Source organism: Thunnus thynnus, chromosome 12 (genome assembly GCF_963924715.1).
Source record: "Thunnus thynnus chromosome 12, fThuThy2.1, whole genome shotgun sequence".
NCBI lineage: Eukaryota > Metazoa > Chordata > Actinopteri > Scombriformes > Scombridae > Thunnus > Thunnus thynnus.
In genome coordinates this window covers 29,282,255-29,308,567 of record NC_089528.1, presented here as the reverse complement: position 1 = coordinate 29,308,567, position 26,313 = coordinate 29,282,255, and the positions used below count along the sequence as shown (strand labels likewise).

At 39.6% G+C, this 26,313-nt stretch overlaps 1 protein-coding gene across 1 annotated transcript; it reads right to left on the bottom strand.

The window, feature by feature from the left end:
- Positions 1–5,565: 5,565 nt before the first annotated feature.
- marchf11 (membrane-associated ring finger (C3HC4) 11) lies at positions 5,566–25,799 on the bottom strand. Its single transcript, XM_067606795.1, has 4 exons — positions 24,971–25,799; positions 17,645–17,800; positions 10,285–10,477; positions 5,566–8,243 (listed from the first exon to the last, which is right to left on the bottom strand). The coding sequence occupies exons 1-4, from the start codon at positions 25,322–25,324 to the stop codon at positions 7,921–7,923; spliced, it is 1,026 nt and encodes a 341-aa protein (XP_067462896.1). The 5' UTR covers positions 25,325–25,799; the 3' UTR covers positions 5,566–7,920.
- Between the last annotated feature and the right edge of the window lie 514 nt (positions 25,800–26,313).

Sequence of the window (26,313 nt, the reverse complement as noted above, 5' to 3'; positions counted from 1 at the left end):
GAAAGGAATGCAAATGGAAAAAAAACAGGTTTACATGTATTTTATCAGATCTGGAAAGACGCAATGACCAGCTATCAAAAGGCAGTTAAAGAAGCTAAAAGATCTTTTTTTTTTTTCCCCCCCAAGTTAAATTTTAGCAAATCATTCTAACCCCAGGATTTTATTTAAAACAATAGACTCAGTCATTTTTTAGTGATAAGGTCATGGAAATAAGGCAACAAATCCCAGCCCATGTTTTACATACCAGCAGGGACATTAATTGTCATTTTAGTCATTTTAATCCTATATCACTGTCATTTTTACCTGATATCATAGCCCATATGAAGCCCACCATGTGCAGTCTTGATGCTATCCCCACGAAATTTCTCAAAGAAGTTATTGACACAGTTGGCCCCAGTATTTTATTGATTATCAACAGTTCCTTCAAAAATGGATTTTTTCCTTCTATTTTTAAACATGCCATTGTGCAACCTTTTTAAAGAAACCTAACCTCGATCCCTCTGTTTTTAATAATTTTAGACCAATTTCTAAACTTCTTAACCTTTTTTAAGCAAAGTTTTAGAAAAGGTTGTTTCAACCCAATTTTTAGCTTTTATGTGTCAAAACAATATCTTTGAGAAATTTCAGTCTGGTTTTAGAGCTTTACATTGCACAGAAACTGCTCTCTTCAAGGTAACTAATGACCTCCTTTTTAGCAGCTGATGAGGGAGAGCGCAATTTTAATTCTTTTAGATTGAAGTGCAGCTTTTGACACAGTAGACCACACTATTTTAATTGACCGTCTTAAAACCTGGGTGGGCATCAAGGACACTGCACTTGATTGGTTTTATTCTTACCTTTTTAGAAAGAACCTTCTCGTCACCATTGGTAATTTCACTTCTTCCACAGCCCACATTACCAGTGGTGTACCGCAAGGTTCGATTTTAGGTCCAATTTTATTTTCTATTTATATGCTTCGACTTGGCCAAATCATCCAACAACATAATGTTTCTTTTCATTGCTACACAGACGACACACAGATATACCTTCCCCTGAGACCCGGTGACCCAAGAAGCTTAGCTGCTGCTGTAGATTGTCTCAGCGATGTCAACTGTTGGATGGCACAAAATTTCCTTCAACTCAACAATTAAAAACAGAAGTCATACTGTTCAGTCCCCCTAATCCAAATTACCCCATCAGTCTTGGTCCCTTATCCACCTACATGAAGCCCACTGCCAGAAATCTCGGGGTACTGTACGATTGAGGTCTAAGTTTCAAACCACACATTAACAAAGTTGTCCAGTCCTGCTTCCTCCAAATCAGAACCATTTCCAGAATTAAGCTGATGCTCCACCATTCTGACCTTGAAAAAATCATCCATGCTTTCATTTTCTCTAGACTAGATTACTGTAACTCCCTCTTTTCCGGTATAACACAAAAATCCCTGTTCAGAACGCAGCAGCAGCTCGGCTTCTTACTGGTTTGAACAGACAACATCACATCACTCCAATTCTGCCTTCTCTCCATTGGCTCCTTGTTTGTTTTAGAATTGATTTTAAGATTTTACTGATCACTTTTAAAGCACGTCTGGCTCCAAGCTACATAACAGATATGCTGACCCCATACAAGCCAGCCCGCAGCTTTAGATCCTCAGGTGGTGCCCTTCTGGCTGTTCCAAAGTCGAGGCTTAAATCTAAAGGTGCCCGTGCTTTTTCCATCAGGGCCCCTCAACTTTGGAACGACCTGCCTGAGGAGATAAAGCTCACAGATTCAGTAACTTAAAACCCATTTTTACAGACTTGCTTTTATGTAATGTTGTCTTTTGATCATCTTTCTTTAAACTTTTTATCATCTCTTTGTCTTTCTTTGCCTTTGGCCGGCATCTTTTTAAAGTCAGATCTGTTATTGTACTGCTTTTGCTTTGTCAGTCAAAGCACTTTGTAGACTTTTTTAAAAGGTACTATATAAATAAAGTAGTTGTTGTTGTTGTTGTTGTTGTTGTTGTTGTTGTTATTATTATTAAAGTCTGAGTCTTCCGGTTGTAATTATGAGATTCCGAACTGTAAATGGTGTACACACCAATCTCCAAGTTGTAATTACAGCTGGGCAACTGGTATTTTTCTGAAAGCTCTGATATATCCTATTTGGCACTACAGTAGTGTCTGAAAGCCAAGCAAACACAAACACTTCATGTCAGCCAAAGTCTGTCGTTCAGAGTAATCAAACCCAAATTTAATGGACATAATGTAAATTTGGCAATACTGTGCTGTACTGTCTCGGCCCTGGCTGTGCCTCTAGTGTTCTTCCTTGTGTGTCCTGGGTTTCCCCTTTTCCCTCTGTTTCTTGTCCCCTGTTTGTGTCCCCGTGTGTGTGTGTGTGTGTGTGTGTGTGTGTGTGTGAGTGGCAGGCATGGCTTCTCCTTCCTCTGGCTTCTTCCTAATGATTCCTGATGCACAGCACCTGCTCTAAGCACACCTGCCATCCATCATCTCATCAGCCAGACAGTATATCTTCCCCGGATCGCCAGCCATTCAATTCAATTCAATTTTATTTATATAGCACCAAATCACAACAAAAGTCATCTCAGGGCACTTTTCACATGGAGCACGTCTAGACCATACTCTTTAATTTACAGAGAGAGAGAGACCTATAGGAATACATGGATCAATAGAGTTATGACTCATTGTCAGCCTAGCCAAAGTGCTGAAAAGGAACCTAGGGCTGTTGTTATTCTCCTCTATTAATGCTGAGTAATAGGTGGCTCTGGCATTACAGAGGGCCTTCCTATATGTTTTAAGACTATCTTGCCAGACTAAGCGAGATTCTTCTAGTTTGGTGGAACGCCAAAACCTTTCAAATTTTCATGATATTTGCTTTAATTTGCAGGTTTGGGAGTTATACCATGGAGCTAACCTCTTATGTTTTATTTGGTGGAACGCCAAATCCTTTCAAATTTTCCTATTAGTTGTCTGTTAGAAATGCTCCCAGATCAGAGTCCCAGGCTCCTTTATAAGTGTTCAGTAGAGTATAGGCTAATGTTATTAATGAGTTCATAAATCTCGGATATCAATCCTTTACGGTCTGATTTCAGTTCGAGGATATGATCCACATGTGATTTTTTTTGAGCTTATCTGGAAATGGATTAAATGTCTTGTGCAAAGCTTCTGATCTGCAAATAACGGAATAAGTGGTTCTTAGGTAAGTCATAGATTTAGGATAACTGGCAGAAAGGTGCAAATGTATCTCCTATATATAAGTTATGAATTGCTCTAATTCCTTCATTAAACCACAGCGTAAATCCAGGGTCTGTGCAGGAGGGAGTGAACATGTAGTGGTATGTGTGTGTGTGTGTGTGTATATATGTATATATATATATATATACACACACACACACATATATAGTGGTTCCCTGCAACCCAAAATGTCTTCTAAACTGAGCCCATATTCTTATTGAGTGGTTGACTATAATATTTGAACTCAAATTGTTGCTAAGAAGGGGGAAGGGTGTGCAAACCACTGAGCCCAGGTTTTGCCAGCATGATATGAATTACAATAGTATTGCAAAAATCAGGCACATTCCGCTTCAAGAAGATGCAGAAAAAATAGCCCAAGCATTTGTTACTTCTAGGCTGGATTACTGCAATGCCTTATTATCAGGCTGCCCTAACAAGTCTCTAAAGACTCTCCAGCTGGTCCAGAATGCAGCTGCACATGTACTGACTAAAACTAGAAAAAGAGATCATATTTCTCCAATTTTAGCTTCGTTACATTGGCTTCCTGTAAAATCTAGAATAGAATTTAAAATCCTTCTCCTAACTTACAAAGCCCTTAATGGTCAGGCATCATCATATCTTGAAGAGCCCATAGTACCGTATTACCCCACTAGAACACTGTGCTCCCAGAATGCAGGCTTACTGGTGGTTCCTACAGTCTTTAAAAGTAGAATGGGAGGCAGAGCCTAAGCTATCAGGCTCCTCTCCTGTGGAACCATCTTCCAGATTCGGTCCGGGGGGCAGACACCCTCTCTACATTCAAGAGTAGGCTGAAAAAAACTTTCCTTTTTGATAAAGCTTATAGTTAGGCCCGGTCAGGCTCACCTTGGATCAGCCCTTAGTTATACTGCTGTAGGCCTAGACTGCCGGGGAACTTCCCATGATGCACTGAGCTCCTCTCTCCTCCTCCTCCTCTCCATCTGTATGCATTCATGTACCATCAATGCATGTTACTAACTTGGCCTCTTCCCCAGAGTTTTTTGTGCTTTCACATCTTGCAGGAAACCCTGGCTTGTAGCCCGAGCCTTCGCCGCGGTCCTTGGCAGTCCTGATGGTGTTCTTCCCCGGCTATTGCTGTTGTTATTGTTATTGTTATGATTGTTGTCATGAAGAGGCAAATCAAAGGAATGACAAAATAATTTTAATCTAAAAAAGCAGCAAAATAAGCTAGTCCCACATAAATATAAAACTGGACTCACCAACATCTTCCTTTTGCATCCCTTGACCCATCAGCCTTAACATGAAGAGGCTGCTGTTGTCATCTCTAGGGCTGCAGTGTCCTGGTCGACTAGTTGGTCGATATGCTCTCGTCCGACCAAAGTCTCATTGGTCAAATAATCACTGTGTTACTTTCATAAGGAGAAAAGTGCTACGTCAATAGCCTTCCAGGATTAATCCAACGTCTGTGCAGTGTTGTTCCCAAACGGGAGTCAACCCCTGTGTCGTTGCCTGGGAAACTCTTGGTAAGATAACTCTGTTAAGGAATAGGGCAGCGCGTAATATATGTGCGTAACAAGTGGGAAAGAGCGAGCGGCAGAAAAGTGACAGTGAATGCAAGCAGACCAGAGGAAAAGGTTAGCAGTAAGTTGTCAGTCTGGCAGTAAATGTACAGTACAGACTACAGTGTGTCAGTTAATACATGCTGCAGCTTCTCAAGACCAAGAAAAGTCACGTCTGTTATTTTCCCAAATGCTGAAAAAGTAGTTTAGCTCCAAAGTTAGCAACAATGGGTTAGCCGAACCTGAAGACGCTAAACAGAGAAATAGTGAATCGAAAAATGTGTAGCTGATGTTACTCTGCCCCGTAACATCCAACAATTTTTAACCCCCCCCCCCCCCCCCCCCCCCCCCCCCCCCTCCACCTGCGCGACTAATTGATTAGTTGAAGATTATGTACAATTTCAGTCAACCAACATTTTCTTTGGTTGACTACAGCCCTAGTCATCTCAAGGGATTTCTGGGTAGTTCTCAAACAGTTGCCACTTGCTGCTGTCCTGGAGCTATTGCCTGGCAAAGCCTTAAAGCAAAATGCAGCCAAATTCAATTTGAAATCAGGCAAATAATCCACACTGCTCTCTGTGTATATAAATATTCTTTATACATTACATCCATGTTACATCCAAAAGAAATAGAAATACAGCCAACAGGAAAAGTCACATTCAAGTCATTTCTGTGCTGCACATTGCAATGTCGTCACCCAGCCTCCTAAGGCACCAAAAAAATCTAACGACCCAAATGACCGAGGTCGAGAACAGAGCCCCAAACCCACCCACCACCCCAAAACCCCACAACCCCACAACCCCAAACACCACAGGGCTCCTGGAAGCTCAACAGAATGGCATACAGACAGATCAAAACCACAATTTTCAACAGCTGTATTTATACCGGCACAAATCATCTGAGGATCAATTCTTTGTGGCAGCCCAGCAAACATTCTGGTACTGAACAGATGTTGATATGCCAGCATTTGCCAATGCTGAAAACTAGAAGACATAAAGTTAAAATGACATTAAGATATGTGCATATTTGCTGCCTGCATTGTGTTAAACTGAAACCTCAATATCTTTCTGACATCAGTTTTTGTTTTGTGCTCATTTGCTATCTTGCTGAATCACTGAATTCTACATCCTTGTCCATCAAATGCTTGCTGGGATCTGGTCCTCCATTAGTGCATATTTTTTGTACAAAATATGAAGCAGATTTATCCCAAGAAACAGTGATAAAGATACAAAGCTCTCAGTTTTTGAAAGATTTACTAGTAAATTCAAAGCTGTACACCCTTTCAGTACAATTCTAAGCCCAGAATTACCCCGTGTTAGCATGTTTAATATGCTAAACATTATGCTATTATCATGTCAACATGCTAGGTATAATAATGTGCTAGTAGTAGCATGTTAACATGCTAATATTAAAATGTTGCATGATGTTTTTATGTAAGCATGTTAATGTGTGCATTATAATATTCAATGCTGAACAAAATAAAGCTAAAAGTAACAAGTACAGCTGAGCCTGATGAGATGCAGCTGATAGATGCTAAGCTGAGCCTGAAGTTGCGTTAAGATTGGACGCAAAGAAGTTTTTGTTTTGCTTTAGTCTGTGTTTTTTATCCACCAACAGCCAATGGACGCAATATTTAAAAAAATAGCTACATCTAGCCAACAACATAGCCTGGTTCAGTGGAGGTGGTGACATGAACATGGGAAGTTCTAGAGGAACATGACAGGCTCAACATACATGCATGTGATTTCGGAGAGGTCTCTGTCTTACCAAGATATGAAGTATGTGCCTTTGTACAAATCTGCACAAATGTTGCATTCATGACGTGGGATTCATCCTAATAAGCATTTTCTAACTTTTATTCACATCATCATCCAAGTTGTAAAACTTTTTGAAAGCTTGGTGCTAAATTATGCAGAAGTGCCTGATAAAGGCAAACAAGCATGAATGCCTTAAATCAGCCTAAGTCCACATTTAATGTAATTAAAGCCAAACTAATTGGATTTAGTGCTATATTGTCAATGCACAGTATTTTTAACTCCTGCACCTATCTTCTTTTCCATATGCCACGAGGGTTCTGGAAAAACAAAAGTGTGGAGATGGGTGTGGTTTATGTCTGTCTATACATGCAGTCCAGACCTGAAGTATTTCACAGTAACACTTTTTTCATTCTTCAGGCTCTGTGCTTCAGCACATTAAATTTAAAATCAAATAATGGATACTACATTAAAGTGCCAAATCTCCACTTCATTTTGTGTAGGTTTATATCAACATAAGGGTTGATGATCAGATTTCTGTTTTTGAGGCTTACCAAGGATTTGCATCTTATGATAAATCCTCTGAGGTTCTGGTCATGAAGTTTCTTGACTTGCTGTGCAGTCATAAAGGGCTTTTTCTTCACCATGCAAATGAATTTCTGCTCATCCACCAGACTTGTGCTCCTCGGTCTACCAGACTTGTGCTCCTTGGTCTACCACCTCGTTTGCCATTCTCTAGTTTTCCTGGGCACACCTGCTTTTTGGAAATGTACCCAAGTGTTGATTTTGGTAAACTGATATCTCTGCTTTTTGCTTTTTCTAGCCTCATTATTATCTACTTCACTTGCATTGTCACCTTTTTACACCTCATATTGACAGACAACTCCACTTCAATCTAAATGGCATCTCTCAGTCAACTCTGAGCCACATGTAAGCTCTTTTGTGCTGAACTAATGTTGAAATGACACACAGCTGCCCAACAAACATTTAGTAACCAAATATCCAATTACGTTTGAACCCCTAAACTTTGGACACTGTGTTAAGAGTTATATCTTCAAAGCAGTTCTTTCTATATTGGTGTAAACCTATTCAAATTAAAGCTGAGACTTGGCACTTTAATGTAGTATGCATTACTTTATTTCAAACCGAATGTGTAACTGTCCAAATACTTACGATCTGGACTGTATAAAAGGCAACGCCAACACATCAGAGTTATTTTAACTGTTAATATTGTTTTGAGGACCGGCCCCAGAGCGAACAAACAACTCTGACTCACTAGGAAATTATTTGGCAACAAGAAAATCTGCAAAAAAAACTCAGACTGTGTAATTCTATAAACTGCCCAGAGAAGCTCAGATTTTTACCACCAAATGTAAACCATCAGATGTTTTGTTCCTGCATAAATACTGCCTATTGTTACACCGATGTTACACGAATAACGACCTCTCCTGAGTCGCTGTCCTGGCTGAGGTTGTTTCGGGGCACCAGGCTGGGGCAGAAGGGGGCCAAGCAGAGGCAAGTCCATGGCTGTGGCCCCAGCTGGGTGGAGTTTAAGGGGCCGTTGGGTCCAAAGGTGGCCAGAGGCAACCAAAGTGTCCTGGGGCCCAACGAGGAATGGCCAGTGCTCGTCTCCTCCATGTCTTTCGCTTTGTTGTAGCTCTGCACATCCCAGTGGAGGTTGACGGCCCGCCAGCGCATGAAGACGTTGTATACTGCTGCCCCCTCATGGACAATCAAGCCTGTAACAAGGACAAAAGTGGGCACATTAAAGGAAATGTTGATCCTCTGATACATTACTGTTACATTTTAGATCTCATCAAACTGACATCATCAAAGAGCAGATACTCAGTGGCTTAACCCGGCCTTATATCTACAATGTATCTGCTCAGTGTAAACTACTGTAACTGGACCCACTGGTTTGATAGGCAGTATCATCTTAATGCTGCCATCATCCCAACCTATCTAGCATCACTAGTCTTACAAAGAGTTATATCAGAAAACTTTATCTAACCTTTAAAGCATCCTTGAATCCTAGCAAAGAGCAGATAATCATCAGCATAACGCAGCCTTATATCTATGTTGTATCTGCTCAGGCTAACCTACAGTGGCTGACCCAACTGGCTGGATAAGCAATGCTATGGTCTGCTCAGTTGCCCAACCACCATTACTGGTTCCACTAGTCTTATCAATAGCCACTAATTAGCAACCCCTCTCGCATGAGAAACGTTTCTTTAATATGTCACTAGACCTGTCTAACAAATAAAGGAACATCGTTTCAATGTGAACTTATGTGTATGAGTATAAGAATGCGGGCAAGTCTACTCGATCATCAGGTGGGCAACCCTTTCAATAACTGGTGTTCCGTTGAGTTGGGCAAACGACACCGAGAAGGCTCAACAGTGTGTTCCAGCATCCTAGAACCACCCCCCCTCTTTACCTGCACCCACACAACACAACCCTCTATAGCAAGTCATATCCATGCTGTCTACAATATCACCAGCTAACACCATGTAAAGCTAGCCAGCATATTGCTATTACCAGCATTCTGCTCAACCCACCAGGAGACAGCCATTTAATCACTCTCAGCTACCTCATCATAGCAAGCAACAAAGCATACACTTCTCTCTAGACTAACACCAGTTAACAGTAAGTTCTGCACTTACTCTTAATTCCTGTTCTAGATATGTAACACTTTGGCTTTCATTTCAGGTTTTTCTAAGTCTATACATTTAAAAAAACGGGTAATGAACTTTTTTTTTGTGAACAAATACAATATAAAGTCCCCATATCTGAGACAAGTAAAATAGTCTGTGGGATCTTAATATCAATATGATTAGTCTAACCAATGAGATTTCAGCCAGGAGAAACTGGTGAAAAGGAACTGACAATTTATAGGAAATGGTTGTACAGTTAAGATCTGGTGGGGAAGGTTATAAGGATAACAATGGGTATTGTGCACACTTGTATTAAGATGAGTGAACATTGTTAGTCAGCAGGCAGCTAAGCAGCCTGTAAATGAGCTGCTGATATGAGGCATGAATAAAGCAAGAAAAACCAATTAGCTAATGAAAGCTTCTACTTCAATGACTGAGCTAACGCTATGATCCATCTGTGCTTTAGATTTTGTGTCATGAAGCCTAGAGAAAGAGAGAAAAAAGTGTAATCGCCTTTTTCCATTACACAGATAGGAAACAAATGAAAACATGGACTAGATTATAGTTTCCTAGTTCTTTGTGATGTTTGGTCTTTGCGCCTGTTGTCAGTTTCTGACTGTTTTATGTGCATGTATGTGTCCGTTCTGTAATGGTTGTAATGAGGTTTCTATTCATTTATCCTTTATCCTCTTAAGCTTTGATGCTTTTTAGTTTTTTGGTGTGTTTTTTCATTGGTCTGACAAAGGACTGCAACTGAAAATTAGCCTTTTGGCTAAATCTAACACATTTACCTCATACTAATGTTAATTAATGAATCTTGTCCCTGATAAATAAATGAATGAAGTAAAATAAAAGTGAACAATGTCGAGCTGCATACAATTAAGTGTGAGAGTGAATGTCAGCCCTCACCATTTCATTCTGAGGGACTGACAGAGGCCTGACATTACCATCACTGAAACATTTTCTGGTATCACACATCTCCGTAACATCTGGAAATATGTCACTTCAATGTCAAGTTGTGTATTTGGCCTGTAGGCCACAACAGCAGATAAATACTTCATGTATGATTGACCCCAGAGGATAGTTGTTTGTTTTTACATTCTACATGAATCATTCCCAGGCTCACCTACGCAGACCAGGTCCATGAAGCCGTACATGCCATAGCAGATCTGAAACAGGACGTCACGGCGCTGCCAGACTGCCTGCGGGCTGAGGGCTGACCACAGCAGCCAGGAGATACTGGCGACCAGGAAGAGAGAGCCCAGAAACACCGCGATAATCTGCACCTTCTCCACCAGGGTGATGGTGATGGACTGCCACTGCAGACAGAGACAAGAAACAATACATGAAAAAGATTAAAGACTTTGTATGCAAAAGCAACAAGTGCACTGACACACTTCACTGTGGTCAGGACACACCACTGTCCTATTTCCCAGCATTGATGCACATCAACACTCAAGAAAAAAAAGCTGTTTTATCACATTCGGTTTCCAAATTGGCACATCCCAGCACTGTGCTGGTCCCTGTGGTGGCTCTGCAACTCACTTTGTACAAGAAAACAAGCTTTTTAAAACTAATCCAACTTTATCTTTTTTTTTTTATATCCATCTTATCTAAATTATTGTTGAGAATCCAAAGTTTCCTGTCACCTGTATGAATTTTGGAGGAAATATGTATAAAATGATGCTCAAGACATGTAGAGTCTGCAGCTGATGGAATGGAATTGACTATTATGGTTTGAAAATTTTACTGGTTACTGGTATATAAAAAATCGGATGGCACAAAACTGTCTTCAGTTAAATGCTTGTAAGACAGAAGTAGTTTTATTTGTTCCCTCCAACTCCATTGGGGATATCACTAATCACTTTGGGCTCCTGGCCCCTAACCTTCATACCCATGCCAGAAATCTTGGTGTCATTTTCGATCTAGCTTTAAAATTTAACAAACAAATTAACTCTGTTGTCAAAGGTTGTTTTTTACCAGCTAAGAAACATCGCCAAACTTAAGCTCTCATTTCATGACTTGAAGACTGCCTTGATTTCCTCTCGACTGAATTACTGCAGTGCTCTTTTTTTTGGGTATTAGCCAGTCATCTTTGTCTCACTTACAGCTGGTGCAGAATGCTGCTGCTAGGCTGCTAACTGGTGCCAGGAAGAGAGACAGCATCACACCTGTACTGGCGTCCCTGCATTGGCTACCAGTCAAGTATAGGACTGAGTTTAAGGTCCTTTTATTTGTTTTTAAAGCTTTACATGGCCTGACACCTCAGTACATCTCTGAGCTCCTCTAACCCCTTTCCAACCCCAGATCTCTCAGATCCTTAGACCAGCTGCTCCTGGCTGTCCCTTGATCAAGGTTGAGGGGCAACTGGGCGTTTGCTGTAGCTGCCCCAAAACTTTCCCCTTCTGCAGACACTAAGGCTAAATTTAAGACCCACATGGTCTGTTGAGCTTTTGAGTGTCCTTAAAGATTTATGTTTTACTATCACTTATTTATGGGATAGTATTGTTATATCATCTCTACTCGTTTTTTTTGCTGTTACCTTGTTATGTTGTTTTAACTCACTTTTGTTATTTTATTGTACAGCACTTTGGTCAACTCTGGTTATTTCAAATGTGCTTTATAAATAAACTTGATTTAGATTTTTTTTTTTGATATAGTGCTTCCTGGTTCAATGCTATCTGTCTGCCGTGAATAAAGTAAGAGCCAACAAATCCTGACATTTAAAACAAATCTTGTTCGGACGCTGTGTGCACAATATAGCCTAATTTATTTATTTTACCTTAGGTCTTTTTCCACACTTAGCTTTTTTTTCTCAAGATTTTTGAGACACTTTAGCCACTAACTATAGTAACTTTATAGTAACAGTCATTTTGCACCCGAGATATACAGCATAGGTGTCCCGGTAATCCTGGAACAAGTTATTATCATGTTCGCACAAGGTAGCCTAATAATTTAAGAACACCAGTTATTATTTACATGGAGGTTATTTATATAGGTTACTTAGGGGACTATAAAGTCCAGAAACTCTTTAAAAACAAAGTGTGAAGGGGAAAGTCAAAGTCAAACTGTTGAATTAGCCTGTAGAATATTTATAATTATAAATAATTATAAATACTTATAAGCGAGCTGCACTTGAAGACGTGTCCACAATTTTTCAAGTCTGTCTTAAAACAACAGTCAGGTGCCCAAATGAAGACTGAAATAGGTTTTTCTTGCCATAATCATTCCTCCTGTTCATACTGACCATTATGAAGGTCAGTTGACGCATCACAGAACACTGGTGACGCATCAAAGGACTCTGTAGCGTCACAAAGGAACTTTATTCACTCTGCGGACTTCGCTCTTTTACAAACGTTCATTTATCTGCACGACCGCGCAGAGTTAACTCAACTCCTCCTCGTCATGCCTCTGTCGTTTAAGACTTGGAAAAGCCGCATGTGCAGGGTGAAGAGAGAGAGGCGCACAGACAACGCATCCTTCAGACAGATGGTAAAGACAGACAGTCTCTTGTCATCAGTAAATAACTCAAACCTGCATTTAACCGCCACCACATTCACCAAATCATTTCATTAGCTGCAGGTGCAGTGACACAGGTAGAGTAAGAAGTATCCAGATCATTTACGTGATGTTAAAATATTCCTTACAAGTAAACAGTGGTGGAATTTAGTAACATAGTACATTTACTCAAGTACAATTTTCAGGTACTTGTACTTAAGTATTTTCATTTTCTGTTGCTTTATACTTCTACTCCACTACATTTCAGAGGCGAATAGTATACTTTTTATTCCACTACATTTATTTAACAACTTGAGTTACTAGTTACTTTGCATATTCAGATTAATAACACATAATAAACATATTATGATGTGTTATTATAGGTTCAGATTACTTTACATATTGTTCAGTAGCTTGTTAATTCCCCCACAGTGATCATTAAAGTCTTATCTTAATAATTATCCGATAATCCAATAAAAATCTATTAAAAATAATTATTCTGAAATGGGCCATTTTGCATAATGTGTAAGTATATTTTGATGCACTTTAAGTAAAAATTTGAATGCATGACTTTTACTCGTAATAGTGTTTTTATCTGAGTACTTCTCCCACCACTGGAAGTAAAAGTCCCGCATCCAAAATAGTACAGATGTTTAGCAACAATACAAATGTACTTATCAAAAAGTTATCATTAATGTTATAGATAGTCCAGTCTGGTCAAGTAAACTATATACTGCTGGGTACTATATAAATTAGGGCTGCAACTAATGATTATTTTCATTATGAAATGGAATTCTTCTTTTCATTTGAGCACTTTTGGTGTAGAAGTAATCCCCAATTATTCTGCATGAAAAGTGTCTAAAAATAACAAACATGTTTTGATTCCTCTCGTTTTATGATGTTAAGATCAATTTAAATATCGGCCAGAGTGGTAACAGCAGTAGTAATTACTGTAGTAGTATCTTTAGTGTTGGTAGTATTTGTGATAAATGATTAAATCTGAATGATTAGATGTCTTTATGTCTGTCTGTGAAGGCACAAACCCTGTGGGGCAGACTGTCATTCAACTGGGGTAAATTGCTGAGCAGCGCCACCCACAGGATGCTACAGGTAAGAAAACACAAACACACACACACATACACACACACACACACACACACACACACACACACACACACACACACACACACACACACACACACAAACAGCCACATAATTATGAGGATAAGTAGATGTGTGTTTGAAGGTGTTGTTGCCGTTTAAGGGATCAGTTCACCGAAATCAGAAAACAGATTTTCCTACTTATAAATACTACCACTACTACTACTACTACTAATAATAATAATATAGCCCTCCTGAATGGCTGTGGAGCCATGCAGATGTTAACTGAGACCCCATGCAATGTAGGTGGATGTTTTTTTTAGTTTTTGGTAATTAAAGCATTTAAACTGACTGACTAAAATCCCACTGTACACTACCTGCTCGGCACCAAACTGTAGACAAAGTTAACAACTAGCTGGTGAACATAGCTGAGCGTTTAGCCACAAAACAGCCAGAGATTTTTCTCAGGAATTGGCAGGAGTGCCCAAAAAGATCATTTCTTACAGGTTTAAGTAGTCAGTAAAACAGATTTACTGCCACCGAAAAACCTTGTCTCGTAGCTACAGACCATGTCGTCTCTCTGTCCTTCAGGCAGTCACCAGCCTGGAAAACCACATCAGCCAAAACAGGACAGGTTATGTGAGAGGCCGGGAACGCAAAATCATGACCAGGCATTTCCACACTGCCCTGAAAACCTGCTACAGGCATGAGAAAATCTCCAAAAGGGAGATGAGGGAGGCCAAAAAGAAGTGGGAAGAGGCTATGAAGAATGTAAAGGAGGAGGACAGGAGGAGGGAGAAGCTGTTTGGGGGAAAAATCTGTGTGCCAGAGTCAAATCAATAACAAGAGAAAATGAGAAATAGGAGAGTAGAGGACAAGAGAACAAGAAAGCACAGAATAAATTAGCTGAAAACAACTTGGAAACAGAACATTTTTGATGCTGAGTGGAAGATTGTGAGGCTGCAGAGTGCTTGTTACAGGAGAAAAGACTTTAGGCAGACTGTGTGGACAGAAAGTAGAGCCTCAGCTGTGTGTTTGTTCACTCTGCCAATGACTCAAGTCCCATCTGGAGTGAACAGATTTGAAAAGACCTGAGTGTTCCTCAGTAAAAGAAATGATCCAGAATGCAGATATTTTAAGCCTCCAAACTGACAGCAGAGTCCTAAAGAGGAAACAGAAACACTCAGCAGGTTCACAGTCACTTCTACATTCGCCTCAAGATACCAAACTAACCATCGTTATTTCTGCGGTTTCTTGAAACTAAACGTTCACTATATAACTCCAGATGTAGCTTTTTCATTGTAATAGGGTGGGCCATCATTTTAAGGGGGGCATATACACATTACCAGGTCTATGTTTAGATTCTGTGGCTCTACTGGAATATCTTTGCATGACTTACAAAGTCAATAGGTTGTGATATGTAGCACAACAAGCTAGCAAAGCTCTGTAAAACTACTCTCTGCCTTGCATGGAACTACTCTCTGGAGAGTGAAAACGTGATCGCTGTTATTAGTCTTTGGAGCTGTTTCTAAACAAACTAATGAGCCCAAACTCTTCATGATGAAAGAACATGCAGCTTTGTGACTCATCAATGTGTTTTTAATAGTTTTTGGACAACAACGGAGGTCTACGGCACAGAGGAATAAGATATATCAGGCTTTGGATACACACACGATAATTGTTAATAGATCAGTTGATTGTATTTATCCTTAAAGGAAACTGAGTCTGTATGTGTACATATCATATAATGGGATGACTTAAAGCATCTTTGGTTTTGGTTTTCTAAGAGATGTTTGTTCCTGAGTGATCAGCTCTGGCCAAAAAAAAAAAGTTTTCATGAAGAACGCACTGTATTTTCTTCCTGCTGAAGCTCTGCAGCCATGCTGCTAGATCGACCATAAGTTTGAACTTTTTGTTCCAGGTAGTCTTTTGTAAAATAAAACAGTATACATAGTTACATAGTATAAATATACCTGATTTTTGTGCGTGTGTGAGACAAAATTTGATTTGATTTTTACTTAAAACCGTGACATAACAGCTTGCTCGGCTCACTTGTTCTACATTTTATGAGCATGAATCATATACAAAAATTACCATTTTAAGCTGTTATGAAAAACATTTATTCAGAGGGCAAAGACAGAAAATTGACATAATAATAAAGTTGGTGCACTACAGTATATTTGAGTATTAAAGTTGAACTTAAGCAAACATTTCTGAATGAACTGCTCTGACAGAAGCAGGTGGGTTAAATTTTTTTGCCAGTTCAGCTGTGTGTGGCTGTTTTCCTCCACCAGAGAAGCTGTGAATATTTCTGAGCATAAATCCAGCTGGTCGGTCAATACATCTGAGATTATAAAAACAATCTCTTGTTAATGCCTCCATAAGAATTTAGAGAGCACGCTCTGCAGGAGAAAACTGTAACCTCAAAGGTTTATGGCTGTAGACAGCAGTAAAAAAGCCAGTGAGAATTTAATGGCTGCAGTTTGTTGCCACATCGTTCGACAGGCACTTAAACTACAATCTGAAGAGAAGGTTTTCCAGGAAGAAGAGAACTTGATTTTTAATGAATATATATCCATGTACACTGAGCTGTGAGTTTATAAAGTAAATCCCCACCTACATTTCTTTCTTTAACTATGACAACCATCTGTTCCCCTCTCCTTAACCAACTTTTAGATGACTAAACTGAGACATAAAGGTGGCAGTTCAGAAAACATTCATTCATACTGTATCAATTTTTTTTGTAGCAACCTTTTGTAACAGTTTAAAAAGGGTACTGACAATGTCATCCTGGTTTTAACGGCATCAGATCAGAAAACTCAAGTGAGTTATTTCAGTGTTTTGTTTTGAGGACTTGTTGTCATTTGCAAATTTAAGTCAACCACTAAACAAAATACTGTTAACATCCCTAAAATTAAGAATCTTAAATCCCCCCTCTAACCTGTTTCCCTATAAACTCTCATTGCAAGTAGAATATTTTTTTTTCATTTTCTTTAATACTATTATTCGTTGTCTTAAAGGGGACGCACATTGCCAGGTGTATATTTATATTCTTGGGCTCAACTGGAATATTTCTGCATGATTCACGGTTAAAAAAAAACTGCTTATTTATCTTATACTTGCTCTTTATGCAGCCCCTCAGTTCAGCCTCTGTCTGAAACAGGCTGTTTTAGCTCCTGTCTCTGTAAGGTTCCCCTCCTCCTGATGAGCCCACTCTGTTCTGATTGGTCAGCTTCAGGAAGCTTCCTCCAGCTCCAGAGGCTAAGTAAACAAACTTAATTTCTTCTAAATTTCTAAATTTCACTTATTTTCTTGTTCTTTACTAAAAATGGAAACTGTCAAATATATCCGTACATGTTCGAGCCCGAATGCAAGTGAACAACGAGAACAACCCATGGTAAATTCCTTAGCAACAAAGGCAACTGAATGGACGGCCGTTTGTGGGAATCCGTGAAGAATCTTTGCAAACGGAGAATTCAGAGCAGGTTGAAACCCTGGTTTTTGTCTTACAGGCAGCATTTCTACATATTTTCACCTCAAGTTTTGGAACCTTAATCATGTTTAACATCTGACATCAGAACACCATAGAACAGCACACAAGATCCCCTTTAGTAACTACTTGCTAATTCTTTCTTTTTTATTTTTACATATAAATTACAATTGTGGCTTTCATTTCTAGACACTTTTGTTATGATGAATGCCATATTAAGATATTTATATTGTGGCCAATATTTTACTGATACAAAGCTACATAGGTGTGTCTTAATGTGCTGGTTCTTGACGCCATTCATTCAGTCGTCCAAACACCACAGCAGCCCATTTCATTTCAAACTAAAAAAGGCTGCTGTTTCTAAATCGAACTTGAAGTGTAAAAACCAGCATTTTACCTGCCACGGTCTCTTCATGTTGATGGCGATGACATGGAAACGGTAGCAGCAGAGCTCGCAGGTCCAGCAGCCTCTCTCACTGATCCACTTCAGCAGGCAGTGCTGGTGGGTGTAGCGCACTGAGCCGTCACACCGACACGGGTTCAGCAAGTCGCCCTGGAGACCACACAGAGGGCAAAAGTCAAAGAAGAACAGAACGACAAGCAGTGGTCAATGTGATATCAACATGAATACATCTATGGTATATAATATTATAGCTTTTACTCCTTTCAAATTGAAAACTTGTATTCTCAACTTCACTGTTTCTGTATTTACTGCTGTCTTCCTGTAAGGTTGTACAGTTAATGTAATATGGAAGAGATGGTGGCTATACTAGCTACTTGATACTCATATCTTGTCGGTGTTTTTATAATTTTGACCATGCCCTGTAGCATCAGTTACAGATTAAACCTCAAAATCTCTCCAGGAATAGAGAGAAACTATCTGCTTTGGGGTCAATATCAAAACCGTCTTCCTAATATTAAGTGTACATTTCATTTTCACTGTCTAGGTGTCGACTTTCCCATCGTCTAGAAACCCTTGTTTTCATGCCTCACCTTGGCCTTTTTCTCCCACCAGCTTAAACATCAAAGAAAACGCACGACTTGTTCACCAGAGGCCTTTGCCAGCATCGCTCAGATCAATGATCATCTCTCAAAGCTACAACACTTGCGGATATTAACGACGGGATGCAGCATGTCATTAATCACTGCAGCCAAATCTATTTGTTCTGATGGGGTTTTTTTCTTGCTCGAGGCATTCCTCAAGCAGCCATTACTGTAGCTTTGACCTGCCAGCTCAGTTGTGAATGGCATATTAATAGTATATTAAGGTCAGTGGTCAGGGAGCTCATTTTTCATCATGTCATATTAACCTTGTGGGTTTAAAAGGACCTCAGAGGCCTCCGCTTGAATGAACTGACGCAGGTCAGCTATCCACTGAAGCCGTGATTAATAAAACCAACATCAAGGACTATTTTAATATGTTTCTGAATTCTCTAAGGGGGCATTTAATGAATTCAATTCACTTATTTTAGACCTATGAAGGCCAATGGATTCTGGAGTCTATGAGAAGGTCAACAAGCTTCAGTTGACGGTTGTAGATAACACCGTAACACTGAGCAAGAAAGTTCTTTCTTCACCTTGAAAATAGTAATTTCACACAATAATCTTGCCCCAAGGTCCAATTACTAACTTTTCCTGGAGCCTTCAATCAAATCTCACGGTCTTCATCAGTGGTTAGCTGCAGTGCAACTGAACCCCCCCCCCAAAAAAAGCCATTTGGGGAGCAGCAGAAACAAGCTGTAAATACAACACTGACACATTGGATATGTGCCAATACCAGTGGTGGAAGAAATATTTAGATCCGTTACTTAGGTAAAACTAGCAATACAACAATGTAAAAATACTCCATTACTAGTAAAAGTCCTGCCTGAAAAATCCTACTACTGTAAAAGTACATAAGTATTATGAGCTTGATGTGGTTAAAGTATTGCAGTTAAAGTAGTGGTTTGGTCCCTCTGACTGATATATTGTTATATATGACATCATTAGATTATTAATAGTGAAGCATCAGTGTTAGAGCAGCATGTTACTGTTGTAGCTGTTGGAGGTGGAGCTAGTTTCAACTACTTTATATACAGTTAGCTAGTTTATTCCAATGGTTCCCAACCTGGGAGTCGGGCCCCTCCAAAGGGTCACCAGATAAATCTGAGGGGTCGTGAGATGATTAACAGGAGAGGAAAGAAAAAAAAGTTTCAGTTTTTGGACCTTTCCTTTAATCTTTAATTTTTGGTGAAATATTGGATCATTTGAACAGTTACTGAAATATATTTCATATTATCCATTGTGTCAAATCTTCATCTGAAAGGTAACTAAAGCTGTCAAATAAATTAAGTGGAGTAGAAAGTACAATATTTTTCTCTGAAATGTAGTGGAGAGAGGTCTAAAGTAGCATCAAATGGGGTCTTGGGGTCTTAAGTCAAAAATATCAATTACAGCAGCTTTACGACTATATTGTCAAAAAACTGTTATAATTGACAAAAGGTCTCAACTCAAATTCATCCTTCTTACCAGATTAAGTTTACTCTTTTGACATGGAACCGTAGGTCTTCAAACTTTCCATCATCTGACACTTTTACGACTTTTCATCATTGTTGGCAGCAGCTGTCAAATGTGTTTTTTAGTTTTTATCCTCAGTTATTCAGGAACACTTCACTGAGGAATGCACCATCACCCTTAGCTGCTCACATTCACTGAATGGTACAACTCAGCGGGAGTAAGAGGGCAAGCGATGCCCTCTGACCAGCCGTCACAAGGACATTTCTTTGAACTGTCAAGCTCAAATCTGAAGCCAACAAGGATGAGAAGTCCTAAAAAATTGCTCAAAATGATGAAAGATTTGAACATCTGCATTTTCATCACAACTGAGCAAACTCCATCTGCTGATAAAGATCTTGTGACATGATTGAAAGCTTGAGAGCAAGCGTGTAAGTGGACCTTGAGTTGGATCGTTATCTGCTGTTTCCAAAATTAAAGGTTCCCTGTGGAGTCTTTGACCTCTAGTAATGATATGAAGCAGTTTTTTATGAGTGGGTCCCCGTTTTGTTTGCATCATGCACACAGATATACAGTCCTACAAATCATTTCACACTATTCCACTGATCTACTGCTGGCTGTAATGTGCTGAGAAACACAGCAATGCACCAACAAAGGCAGAAAGGAAGAAGACTGTAAGCCAGTAAATGTGGACATAAACAATGTAGGATTAGAAAAATCATTTTTTGAGTTTTGATGAGTAGTGATGAATGTAAACTGTCAAGCTCTTAAACTGTAGTCACTTTCTTGCACATTTTTGTGAATGAAGCAGCGCTGGTTTCTAAAGGTCATTCTGAAACATATTTGATTAAAATTCACAATGGCAATCCATTGATGCTCTTTTTTTTTCCCGGTGTTAAATGAGATCTCATTCTCACTCTCTCTGCTCGGACATGAATATTTAAAGTGTCAAATTTCTGTTTTACAGTCTTCTTGATAACTGGTGAGCTTGGCCAGCCTGCGGGACTTGTATCAAAATCAAATATCAGTCTGGACCCGGAGGCAGAGCTATTAGATTAGCTCTGCTAATAGGCTAAAGCCCACGTTCAGAAGACAGGATATTCACTTAGGCATTTATACTGCCTTGACTCCTCTCTTTCCCTTAAGCTCCAGCAGGGATGAATCGTCCCTCATCGAGGCTCGCTGTCACGAGGCAAATAGGCCTGCGGAGTGTCAGATTTCAGAGATGGGTGGACAGAGTGTCCATTTGTCCCTGCAGGTCCACTTCTGTCCATCCGCCTCCAGGAAGACGTGCAGACAGTTAGACGGATGCATCACTTGGGGATGATACTTATTATAAATAGATTTTGGTTCAGTCTTTGTCATCCACGTGTGATATGACGGATGTGATGCAGTTTGTTTCATTGTTTATTGACTGCACAACTGACCAGTATTACTTTAGTTTTCTACGGGAGGATTTTTAACTTGAGCTGACTCTACCACAGAAATAAAACACATCTGTCATTAATGCTGTTTCCACCCTAATAAGAATAATGCTCTTATCAGTACCAACATTTTATTCTAGTCTGATTGATTTTATTCGTTCGTTTTTTTAATCTGTTTCTTCACCTCACTCAACATGCTTTAAATTGCCTCAGTGTTTAAAAGATGGTACACAAATAAACTCGCCTTACTACGTTTTCTTGAATTTGGCACAACAAAACATCAGTTTGAATTAAATACTGAAAGTCACAACTGAAAATATAAACTTTCAGCCATACCATCAAATATAAATTATGAAAAGTAAAGATGGAGTGATTGGGAAGAAAATGTAGCATCAATGACAGGATTAGAAAAGGCTTAGACAAAGCTGAATTTTTTAAATCTGGATTTGGGCTGGGACCAAATTTTTTTCTTTTTTTTCATGGTTTATATTATTAACATTTTTGACAATTTTAATAATGGAGAGTGCTTCTGACAAATCTATCTTGTCAGAGTGGATAAATCTTTAATTTCATTTAGAGCATTACAGGACAGTTAAATTGTCCTCTGAACTCAAACTGATGAAACTGTTTTACAGCAACTTTAATTAATAAATTAAATGTAAATTGTAAAGCTGTTTTGTTTAACTTGACAAAGCAGTCAAATAAATAGAATTTACAAAGGAAAGTTATTTGAATTCTTTACAGATCATTAACACCTTCATGTCCATTACAGAACAAATTCAACTGCTGCTGCTCTACTTTGTATGATCAGATATTTCATATCAGCTGTCAAAAACACAAAACGTGCTCTCAAGTCACTGATGGAGTGGTGTCAAAATGCTTCTTTTCAAAGCAGTGCAGCTGCAGTCTGATTGTCTGGTATCGTAAGACTAGTCTTAAAACACATTGTCAGGAGCCCAAACGAACACTGAAACAGGTTTTTCCTGCTGTCATCATTCCTCCTGTTCATACTGACCATCAACAGAACATTATAATGTGCTTATAATGTAAATGATGGGGGAGACAAAATCCACAGTCCTTGTTTTGGGCAAAAATATATTTAAAAGTTTATCTGAAGCTGAAATGACGCTTAAAAAATCTGAGTTAGTCAAATCAAGTGAATATCTTCGACAGTTAGTCTTTTTAGTTGAGAATTCTTTCTTTTTCGGTCTCGACGGAGAAGTGTTTTACTGTTCAGCTGTAGGGGAAGGACAAAAACAAAAAAAGGAACTTTGGCACTAAAAAGACTTTAACTTTGAAAGATATTGACTTGATTTGAATCATTTGGACGCTGAAGCTTCATATTGGCTTCAAATAAACTTTTAAATACATTTTTGTACAGAAGGAGGACTGTGGATTTTGTCCCCCATCACTTACACTGTAAGTGCATTATAACAAGATGACTTTTAACAAGATTACAACAAGAAAAACATGTGTCAATGAGACATATGTAAGGGAATTTAGATATTTGCATGGAAATAAACACAATCTAATTTCAAGACTAAAAAGTTCATCTGCATCTAACCTGAACCACTGAAATAAGAGCTGAATTTTCATGCTGATGGTCACATGACATTTGCTTATGACTGACAAAACAAGGAAAACATGGCTCAAGTTTTGCTAAAATAAGCCATGATATTTTTTTTAATCCATCACTAAATGATCCTAATAATAATGTTATTGTAGCTGTACAGGTATACTTGAATTCTTTGGTCTTTAGTTCAGCTCTTCCAATAGTCAATCATCAAAAAAGGAAAAAGAAGAAGAAATTACATGTATTTTTCTGCTGGAGTGCATTAAGCTAAAATGGATGCAGATGTAACTTGATTGGCCAAGTTTTAATTGATCAGGGGCATTTATTTACCTGGGAAACCAAACAAAACAGTCCAGTTTAGGACAGTAAAGCTTTTGGAGGTGTGTGCAACAAGTGAACTTCAGATAGATGCTTATTTGTTAGCTCTAAACTACAGTTTAAGTCACTGAGGATAAGAATAATATCTAAAATGGAAATCTGCTCATAATTTAACTATTTTGGGAACAAGAGCAACTTATGAAGGACAAATCTTAACAAACAAGACATTTTAGCCTGCAGGAAATCAACATTTATTGATGTCGTACTGCTGACCTTTTGAAGCTCTGTCCATGGTGCTGAAATTGTTCAACAAGCACAAACTGATTTTAGCTGTGGGCATTTATGCAAGCTGATTTAATTTTGAATTGTTGTTCCATATTAATTTATCCTTTTCATTCATAGGCAACTTTATTTTTTTTACTGTAGTACAAGTTGTTATTGTGTAACGCAAGTCAGTGGTTCCTAAAGTGAGGTTTTGGGACCTCCAGGGATCCTTTACATGGTTAATCAGCAAAATGAGGAATAAATTAATGTCAGAACATACAATGTTATAAATCAAATTCTTTGAAAGATCAGATTTAACACATACATTTGGAATAATGCTGTTACATTTAAAGATTTCACCATTCAACAAAAACAGTAACCCAAGTTTGGTCATTTCATTGACAAGATACAAGAACTGTGTCCATGGAGGTTCATGTGGTTACGGGTCACACTCCCTTTAGCTTCCTGTGGTTTCAGCTTTACTGATACTGCATAATGATATATTATTAGATTTATACCTGAATCTTGTGAACTTCAGGTTGGCTCCATTAAAAAAATGGCATCAGTTGATAGAGCTGCATCTAATGATTACTACCATTATCAATGAATTTGGTGATTATTTCCCAAATAATTGTTTAGTCAATTATATCAAAAAGAAAAAAAAAAAAAAAAGCAGAAAAATTGCCCAACACAATTACCCAGAGCCCAAATTGATGAAAAAATCTATTTTGCTGGCAAGAAAAAACAAAACAACGATGATCAATTTAAAAATATCAAAATGGTTTAATAATAAATTAATTTACTGTCCATTGACTAATTGATTAATTTTAAAATTTTCAAAAAAAACTACAAAGAGTTGGACACCTTTTAATGCAGTTAACTGGTATGTCCTGTTCTCAGAACTGCTCTGGATTCAGCACCTAAACCTGCATTTCATGCTCATGTAAATGTGAAAAAAATCTATATCAGTGCCACTTCTTGTACTGTTGTCTCTTGTACTGTTGTCTGTTTGTCCACAACCTCTGACTCTCTGTCAGCAATGACATAATTGTTATATAACTCAGCTGTTACAGCAGATAGTAAAATAAGTCCTCATTATGCTCTGAACCCCTTGGAGGCTCCTCAAGGACCCCTGGAGGTCCCCCAGGCTCACTTTTAAAACTGCTGATGCAAGCGCTGTCCATGGTGCTGAAGTCACTGCAGCACAGTTAAAGGCTCCTTGTTAAATTTCACTTTTCTCTATACTGTCACATGTGTCCTATGGTTTACTTTATGTTTTATCATCTGGTCCTGTGAGGAATGACATCCCATTCTGCCATGTGTGAAACTTTTATATGACAATTAAATAACATTGATGTTTTTGTTTAAATTGTTACAGTTTGATCCGATTGGCTCTCTGTCCACCCCGCAAAAAAACAAAAAAAACAAAAAAAAAAAAAAACAACTTCCATTGCAGGTTTACCTTTTATTTAATTAGAGGTGCTGCTGCTGTCAACCAATCAGGATCCGGTACTGTGAGGACTGTATCTTCATCTTCAATTTAATGCAACTTTCACCATTTACACAAATAGAGCTAATGCCAGAGCCAGAGCAGCTCAACACGATGACATCAGACATGTTAATGGCTTCACCTGCATGTTGGTACATTTACCTGCTCTGCGCCTTGGAAGCAGATCCGGCAGCTGGGAGTGGGGATGCAGGTTTCACTGCTGCAGTTTGAATGCATCGCCTGCGCCTTGCATGATCTGCCCCCGACCGCCCCATCCTCACTGGAAAAATTCTCCTCGTTGTTCTCCTCGTTGAAATTCCCTTCGTTCCCCCCACATGCATCCCGGCCCTCTTCCTCCTCTGCCTCGTCCTCATCATCGGGGTGCGGATGTCCTTGGGAGCCGCGTGGTCCGCCTTCCTCCCAGGTGTGGCGGTGGGAGATGGTGGTGCCTTCCTGCGGTTCTTCCTTCCTCTCCTCCCCACAAACTGGACCCGCCTCTCCCTCCTCTGTGCTCATAATACAATGAAAAGTCGAAATAAAATTGCATAGATGCCACCCGACAGCTCACACAGTATCCACCACCGCTGCGACGCAGGGATGTAATGCAGCCTTCGGGCTTCCAGATCAGATCACGGCGCCGTCGGCGGATGTGCCTCCGCTCCGTGGATGTCGTACCGAACCGATCCGTCCTCCTGTAGCCGAACCTACGGTGTGGCAGCCTGGCAGAGCTGCGGATCAGCGGCCGGATGCCCCCGGTGCTGCGGGCAGTCGGTCGGCTGGAACCGCCTCATGCGCTCCGGAGACCCGGGGAGCATTTCCAAGCAGCATCCATGCATCGCAACGGGACTCAGCCGTCCTGAAGCGCCGGATTCCCCCTCTTCCTCTTCTTTTCCTCCTCCGCCTGTTTAGTCCCCACCGAGAAACCTGACAGCTACTGCGCAGCGTTAGAGTAAGAAAGGCCGTCCTCCAAAGGGGACAACCCGGGCTCACACACCCCCACCCCCTCCTCCTCCTCCCCTCCTCTGATGTGGCCGATTAGTGACCCTGCTGAGGAGCTCTTGAGCAAGAATCATTCCAAGTCAGCTGCAAGTCCTCCTGATGAGTCTTGCACTCTCAGGAAGCAAAAAAGACCATTTCCCCGGGGAGATGAGCAATCAATCACATTATTATCCCATTAATATGATGGAGGAGATAACTTTCCAGACCCATGCACGCACTACTTCTGCACAGTAAGAAAGAGATGAGCTGCATCACATCACAAAGCAGCAGCAGCAGTCTGTCTCCCTGCCACAGAGAATACTTTATGTGGTGAGATGTGGCGACCCGCAGCACCTTCCCTGTAACCTGCTGGGTTACAAACACCATCATTATCAAACCTCTGTGAATTTTGAAGAGGCATCTTTGCCTATGAATGACAGAGCCATTACCTCTCAAACAAAGGCTGTGGATCTCTGAATGTGTGGTTGACGAATTAAGGGGTCCATAAAGGGGGTGGTTTGATAAAA